This window comes from Phoenix dactylifera, chromosome 11 (genome assembly GCF_009389715.1).
Source record: "Phoenix dactylifera cultivar Barhee BC4 chromosome 11, palm_55x_up_171113_PBpolish2nd_filt_p, whole genome shotgun sequence".
Taxonomy (NCBI): domain Eukaryota; kingdom Viridiplantae; phylum Streptophyta; class Magnoliopsida; order Arecales; family Arecaceae; genus Phoenix; species Phoenix dactylifera.
This window is the reverse complement of record NC_052402.1, coordinates 15626569-15635177: the sequence shown is the minus strand read 5'-3', so window position 1 is coordinate 15635177 and position 8609 is coordinate 15626569. Positions and strand designations below refer to the sequence as shown.

At 35.9% G+C, this 8609-nt stretch overlaps 1 protein-coding gene across 1 annotated transcript; it reads right to left on the bottom strand.

Moving 5' to 3' along the window:
• Window positions 1-1093: 1093 nt before the first annotated feature.
• LOC103717075 (ER membrane protein complex subunit 4-like) lies at window positions 1094-8221 on the bottom strand. The gene is made up of 6 exons (XM_008805314.4): window positions 8006-8221; window positions 7860-7916; window positions 6527-6680; window positions 3981-4078; window positions 3813-3878; window positions 1094-1461 (listed from the first exon to the last, which is right to left on the bottom strand). The coding sequence occupies exons 1-6, from the start codon at window positions 8126-8128 to the stop codon at window positions 1423-1425; spliced, it is 537 nt and encodes a 178-aa protein (XP_008803536.2). The 5' UTR covers window positions 8129-8221; the 3' UTR covers window positions 1094-1422.
• Between the last annotated feature and the right edge of the window lie 388 nt (window positions 8222-8609).

The window sequence follows — 8609 nt, the reverse complement described above, 5'->3', positions numbered from 1 at the left end:
CAGCTTAAACTGAAGTAATAGTTTTCATCATCTAAATGAAAGTAATTCAGTGTTCATACATCAGTTTCTTTTCCCCTTGCATCCTTAACCTGTCATTTAGCCATGTATTTAGAATGATTAAACCATTATAATTTAGTTTTCAATCAAATTGAGATCCTATGATTTTGAATGACATTCTCATGCGAACAGTGAAAAATGAAGTCAGAACGAAAGAGAAAGAGTCATCAATCATTAACACCAAGGCAACAGTCTCAAACAGCCTTTGGTGATTAGTCGATGCCACCTGGCAGCTCAAAACCAATGGTCACACTGGCTTTGCAAGGAGAAGCACAGAAAATGCTATCATCTATGGCCCTAAGAAGGCACACTCTGTTTCAGGTTTCCTCGTAACCCTCTCTCTGGCTCTCCTTCAAGCTTCGCCCCTTCGAGAGCTCATCTTCAACTGGAGCAGAGAGAGAGAGAGAGAGAGAGAGAGAGAGACGAGGATGATAAGTCTATTATTCAGCATCTGCAATTAAACAGAGAGAGTACATGAATGGCTATAATTTCCGAGGCATGCAAATCCTATCCAACTAGAAAGGCTTCATGCCTAAGAGAAGCACCGATGAATGATAAAAAAAGTCATTAACAAAGACACCAGGTTAAGGCTTTGAAAGATGAATAGATGATAGAAGTAGATAATATAATCTGGAAAATGCTTCCTCTCCCCGAAAACTTTCTCAAAACTTATTTGTCCAGGACAAACTTGACATTTTCACCCCTAATGAACCACCGACCCTGCCATGTCGGGCACCAAAAAACAGGATTTACTAGTTTCGGGGAGATTACTAGGTAAAACATAGCAGTGACCAAACACATTGGTTACCTATACTATGATTTGACTCTCCAACATTTGCCATTGATGTTGGCTCCTTATCAACAAAGACTTGCTTCCTGAGAGTGACGACTTGGCTCGCCCAGTTTAGCAGGGCTTCCACTGATCCTTATTCTCAAAATAAAAAAAGAACACAAAAAAAAATACTTCCTACAAGTTCAAAATTTAAGTCTGAATAACAGAGCATCTAGTCTCCACACAAACATTAAGAAAGCTGCATTCATATAACCGATATTCATTAGCACTATTGCAGCAAATGAGAGAGAAACATGTATCACAAACTATGATTAACATAGATCTCTTAGCAATGACGGTAAACACCACGGAAAATGCATGTCTAGTCAATAAACATAACATAATAAGGTTAACTTGGTTATCTTAACAATGAGAAACTCACACTAAACACACAGATATCCAGATGGAAATCAAGTTATCAAAACATCTGAGAGCAGGAAATTAGATCTTGCACCGGCATCATCATCCAACATAGAAAGATTCCACATCTTCAACTGGTTCAACGCAGCGAATGGAGATAAGGCATTAGAGCATCAGTGTATTGGAAGACCCCCACCAGAAAACTCGACCTCCTATGATACATGGTATACAACCCCAAGCATAAGCTCACGTAGTACTTTAAATGTTCCCAGAAATGTAAACATGTTGAATGCATTCTCAAGCACAATGTCGATCCAATTTTCATCGTTACACTACATGCAGGTTGATTTTGTACTTTGACACAATGAAATTCACATTTCGATGCATTTCATATGAGGCAACAGAAATATTGATTCCAAACATTTAGCATACAATGCCTGAGAAACAAGGGCAGAAAGAGCTTTCCTGGGAAGGGTATATCCACTGAGTGCATTAACAACTAATCCTTTCATCCAAGCTAGCATGCTCCCCAGATTAAATGGTTAAGTTAAATAGAAATAAGACTCCACGCATAGATTATTAAAAAATAAAGGTGAATACAATCTACAAAATTGTGTAGATGAAAACAACAATACTAATATTGCAACCATAGTTTTAAATCTCAACCAAAGCTCTGAAACCACAGAACCAGTACTTTTCAATTCTGTTTAGCGTTAACCAACCTATAGGGCCACATGTGAGCACACGCGCATAAGGAAAACTCATTTTTTTTTCATTACAAATATGTTTGGCAAGTTTTGAGAAAGTTGGAGGCTTTTGAGTTTATCATTTATTTCATGTTCAAGAGATTTTGGGGCCGATGTTCAGGAGAATGAGGCAAAATTTTTAAGTAGATTGGGTTTAAATAATAAATTTGCAAATTTTGAATCTGAAGTAGTGAAATCTGAACTCAAGTTCCTGCATACAGCATCCAGCTTCAAAACCCAAGAAGTTATGTAAATTCCTGAATCACTATTCTAAAGTTTATACAGAACTATTATCCAGTATTGCATGGACACAGATGCAAGAATTGGATTTAAACACGTTTCCAAATGTCTGACTAACAAGAGGAAGAAAAGGGGTTATCGAATATGTAGAAAAAAATAATTGCAATTAATGCATTAGTCGAAAACATAATATTAAAAGATATTTTGTTAAGATCTTCCAACATGCACATTCCTCAGCTTAACTTTCCCATTACCTTAAAGATTTTAGAAAAATGGCATTTTGCAAAGTTGTTTGCTTATTTCAATACTACATCATTGACCAATCTCTAAAAAGGACAAAAGCTCACTTTTAAGTTTTAACATTAGTATAGTGGGTTGAGAACATCTTCGTAGTCCAACTCCACCAATTTTTAGAAGGTACAGTTAAAAAAACCGATAAGTATCCAATATAACTGTACTCTAAAATGATGCCTCATATATAACCTTTTTTTTCTTTTTTTATAGGATTTTAGGATTTTTCTTTTCCGTCTGCATGGTGGTTTGAAAACTCTGAAACCTGAATCAAAACTGCCCAAACTTCTGGAATTACCAGAAAACAAGGTCAATTGAACTGGCGGAAGATAAAACTGAAATCGAGTTTCTGAACTTTGTGCAAAACATGCAACCCTCATATTATGGTTTCCATTCAATACGTCATCTATCTTGCCGCCTGGTGTGGACTTGACACAGAAGTTGAGAAAATGGAGTAGATGCTCTTCATCTGCATGGCTGTGTAACCTAGTCAATCATTTACAGGGTTTTTCACTCTTTGTTTTAAGACAAAAAAATTGTGGATACATGGATTTTATGAGAGCAGATTTGTGGCACTGAAAATAGGTCATTAAAATGAAGACAGGTAAATTTACCCTTATAAATCCAGAATGAAAAAACTGATTGGTGTTAATATTTGCAATATTTCTAAACTTAAGATTGATCTTATAAACAAGTCATCCCTCCTCATGATCACATCAAACTAAATCAGTCCTGATGAGAGTTTGAGAAAAAAAATTTAGGGGAACAATGGACAACGTAGTTTGAACTATCATCTTCAAACCGAATTTCGGCTGAATTAGCAATATATAAAAACATATGATATATAATTTAGAATTATCTCCAAACAAGAAAAAGGGTTCCGAGAAATTTTTATTAATAGCAAATAACTCTGTGTGATTAATTCTACTTTGATACAAGAGGTATGCACCATATTAGTTTGGCACTGAACTAGCAGATGGCATATGAAATCATGACTCTTAAAAATATTCTACTCCATAACTGTGATTGCAAGGTAACATTCAATTCTCGCTGTGTGAGAAATTTGCAGAGTAAGCAGGTAACATTCAAGTTGGGTCAATGTATTTATATTTAAGAATTTGAAAAGTTAAATAAGCTGAAAATTGATGCTGCAAACATTCTTACCATGCGCACCAGTTTTTCACTAGCCTTCAAAAAAGACAATGAAAGAACAAATAAAAGGGAATAGTAGAGAAGGGCATGGTAGTCTACCAGCATAACAGATGTATCTGAGTAAGAGGATATACCTGAGCAGGGGCTAGAGATGAAACCCAGTCGGATGCATGAGTTGGAAGAAGGCCTAATGTATTCAGCTTTCACATATGAAAGACAACCATAAGATCAAGAATGAAATACAAAGATTGAAGATAAATTAATAGGAGAAGTACGTCAACATTATAATTAGCTCAACTTACCTTCCATACACCCAAGGCCAGACCAGCCAGGTTAAGGGCAATAAATAGCAACTTGGGTGCAAGAATATCTACCCTTGAATCTTTGTAGGGTTCAAAAACTGTGATAAGAAATTGCAAAGGCAAGCAAGACTTCAGACATTATACATCTTCGCTCGCAAAAGAAAGGGAAAAAGATGCATCTTAACCAATTATGCCAAACAGGATAATACTACTTAACAAAGGAGAGAATAAACTGCACTGTAAGGTGCCTAATTTTTCAATTAAAATGAAGGCATGGACAGGAAAGAATATCATAGTCTTTACAAGAGCATTTAATGCCAGGAAAATTCTCATTTCATATAAAAACAATATAAATCTGCACTTAAGCTAGGATGTTGCATTCCTATTTTGGGATGTGATGTGTGAGCATGAATAGCCAGGCATTGAAACAGTGCAGTTTGCATAATTCACCATATAAACATGAAAGGAAACCAATGCTGAGTTCTTTTGCAAATACAAAGAAAAGGAAAAAAATGGCATGTAATTTTAGAGGAAGTAGACAAATAAAAAAAGAAAAAGTGGAATGACATGCTGGCATAATTTATGTAAAGACAGGTTCTTGTCATGATGGTTTAAAGCTCTCACAGTGGTGAACAATTGACATCACACATCATACCTGATATGCAGCCATATCAAGAGGTAGTTAAGAAGAAGAGATAATGAAGATGGAAAAAAGTGAAAAATGGAAAAGAAAAAATCATTTAGACTCCATGAAGATTTCGTTGCCTACAATCCTGCAGCCATATCTCTTGAACTAACAGTATAGCACCTGGCTCAAATACTACGATAGAAAGAACAGGTGAAGAAAGTCAACTTGATGGAACATCTAAACAAACGGATTCCTACAAGAAGAAAAAAATCTCACAAAAATATCTATTTAAAAGAGAAACAAGATGAAACAGAGCCCTCGTTCTAGATGGTGGATTCCTTATTCCTGTTCTCCTTCAAATTCAAGTAAAGACATCTAACTCCCAACAGAGGCTACTTTTGACACCAAATGAAACAAGCCTCAATTTAATGTTTTTAGGACAGTTAATTCCAAAACAAATCCAAGTCTGGCCTGCTTGAACTCTCATGTAGAAACTGCACTAGTATACAACATATCATTTTGTTATATGGTCATTTTCTGCATTGTTTAGAGCCGTATTCAATTGTGGATCATTTTTAATTAATGTGCTTCCCATTGTATAATTATAAATATTATGTTGAGAACTTGATTCAAGATTTTGGTGAAATGTACTGCATTCTTCTTAGTCACAAGGTGCTTTTATTTGTATATTCGTAAAAAGTTGACTGCTTATATTTTTTTAATGTAAGTGTTATCTTCTCACAATTGTTTTACTTGTATTTTGATTCCACGGTATCTACCTTTACTATTCTAAATACTGAGTCCTGATTAAGAAAACATAATTAAATACGTCTGCCTCCTTGGTGTCATGTACAAAAAAGTTGTTTCTGTCCCTGTAGCACTTTAGCATGTGCAAAACCACACAGCTGATCTTATAGTACCCTTTGTGGAAATTATTAGTTCAAGTAATTCTTTGGATTATCCTAACCTTATCAATTTTTCACCTCATATTCTTAATGGATATTTCAATAAGAACATGGATTGTACTTTTGAAAATCTAAGTAAATTATGATTTCAACTGATTTATCAATATATGTCATGGATTATCCACATTTTAATCAAGAATTTTGGACGCTAACTTACAAGTCAGGTTCCTTGTAATTTCCATGTATAAATGGTTTAATTTGAAACCTTTTCGTATCTTAAAAATCAACTTCATTTTCCTTCAGCTTACAGCAAATATGCACATAAGAATACCATTGTTCTTCGTGTAAGAACTGAATATTAGTATGATGATTAGTTCATATTTCCACAAAAAGTCAATATCCATGTTGAGAACAAGTCTAACAGACCTCCAATAATCAAAGCCTCTTATCAATGGGATTGACATTGGGGGTTATGTAGAGCATGACTATTTAGCTCATCATTTGTGTCTCAACCATGAATTCCTCTTTCAAGCATCAGCTTTCCCCTCTTTGTTTGAACTTTTCCATGATTATAGGTCTCCAAGGGTTGTCCTTTCATTGCAGAAGTTTTGTAACCAATAAAGTATGTCTCAGTACTCACCAAATCATCTGTCAGGTAACATGACAGTCCCCTCTTTGACTGAAGGTTACTTTGACCAAAAATTTCATACTGATTTGCTAAGGGTTAACAGATTCTACCAATCCTATGATATAAATTTTGCAATTAAAGTCAAAGACTACAAGGCAAAGGTGTTATAAATAGCACCAGTATTCATGAATCAACAGTCTACATACAACAATTTAACATTGATTTCACAGTCAAAACACATTTGAAGAAAAAAATCTTGAAAATCTAATCAATGTGGCGAAGCAAAAGATATAGACATATGAGGTCAACTCAGTACTGAAATTGAAAATTTGCCTCCAATGCTTGCATAACCAAAGAAAAGGAAAGCTTAACTAGTGTAACATACCCTTTCCGACACCTTGAAGGGCGCTTATTGGCTGCCAAAGAGCTGAGAATGTTATGCCGATACTGAACAAATGGACTGTGCTTCCAGCCATCCACATCATGAAACCCATCATTAACAAGTTCTTCAACGGGGCTTGTGCCACTTCCCAAGCTTTCTTCTCACAACAAAATGATGGAGAAATAGATTAATATGATGAATATAGATATTAAATATTAGTGGAGCGCAAGGATGTAATGGCATTAGTGCAATAATAATGCAGATTAGAACATGAAAAGCAATCTGATTGCACAATGACAATATAAAAAAATCAAAATTTGAGCATATGCTGTGTTGTTCCATGTTGATAATTGCATATTGTGCCGAAAAATAAAATAGAAATTTCGTCTTGATAGTGCGTGGTATAGAGCTGTATCAATGTTGGATTCAATCAGAGCTAGCATGCTACTACCCAGTATCGACCCACCATTGGGTGCTGGTGCTTGCTCAGGCCAAATAAATACAAACTGATACCAGAAACTATTTTTTTCCTTTGCATTTTAAGTTTTGCACATTCTTTTCATACGTTCCTAGTTTTGTTTTATTTCATTATATTCTATTTTTACCTTCCATATGTTTCAGTTTTTTTATTTACATATTTCTATTGAATTTTTTATATATTCTAATTTATGTTTGATGTATTTTGTTCGCTTTTTTATTTTTGTCTTACTATCTACTTCACATTTTATATTTTTCCTTCTTCTTTCTTTTTCTTTTTGGTTTGTGTGTGTGTGTGTGTGTGTGTGTGTTGGGTTGGGGGATAGTTGCATAACTAGCACCCACACCAAACATCAATCTAACAGCTGACTAAACTTGAATAAAAATATTTATTTATTTATTCTAACAGTTTATTTATTTATGTTTGGAGGAAGGGGTTTTGCATAACTGTCACCTAGACTAAACATCATTTAATGACTGCAATTTATGACCCCGCTTGGAAATTAGATAGCATTCAAATACAAAAAATATCATAAAACGAAAATAATTAAGGGTAATTTTATCCCAAACACATGAAAATTTAATCCAAACATAAGGCACCCATCAGCTGAATTGACTGGTGTTGCAATCAATTCTTTATCCAACATCAAAAAATGGCTACGATACACAATATAAAGCATCATAATGGTAAATTTAGAACCAATTCCCAAAAGGAAAAGAATAAAAGTTCAGATAACAAATTGCATAGGAGGAAAAAAAACGAAGAAAAAACCTAACCAAAATCCTAATTCTGCCATCAAGAAAGGGAAACCTATCGATCACGAAATTACATTCGTGCAATAAAATCCTAATCACGCACCTGCGACTTCCACGCCGCCTCCGCGTCCTTCTTCTGCCTTCCGCCATTAGCGTCGTCCTGCACGTAGAAGAGGAAAGCTCCAGATCTTCATAAAAATCGCCAAACAAAAAAGAAGAACCACGGAGGGGTGAGGGGGTGAATTGTACGAGATCTTGAGAAGATCGATTGAAACCGAGAGGATCTGGAACGCCTGAGTAAGAAGAAGAAGAAGAAGTATTCTCAGCGAATTCCACCGCCCATTTACGAGCCAAGCCCTTGCCCTTCTCCATGCCTTCTTGCGAGAGCCGAGAAACAGGGAAGAGAGACAGCAGCTATCCCCTAGACCTCGGTATTTGGAGTCAAAGGCGGACACTTACCTCTCTGTGCAGCCCAGGACGGGGTTGGCCCAATTAACACAATACCATCGATCAATGTTTAGATCCAACCCAATCCATCTACAAATTGGATCAGTTCGACTTTGGGCTCGAATCTTTAAGATTCAGGAAGGAGGATGGATCGACTACATCCACGTTCCCATGTTTCTTGAGGTGAAGGTTCTCCTAAGTAATGACAAAAATTAGTTAAAACTTGATAAACTTATTGTTGTGGTTGAAATATGGCCTGAGGGTGCTTCGGAAGAAGCCGAGAAGACGCCTGCCTCGGGACAGAGAAAGAGGGCTACCTCCTGGCTCCTACGCTCCAGGGTACCTGCACAAAGCCTTGGCCAAGGATTCCGACGAAGGCCCTCTGATGGCTAAATTAGTCGGACTT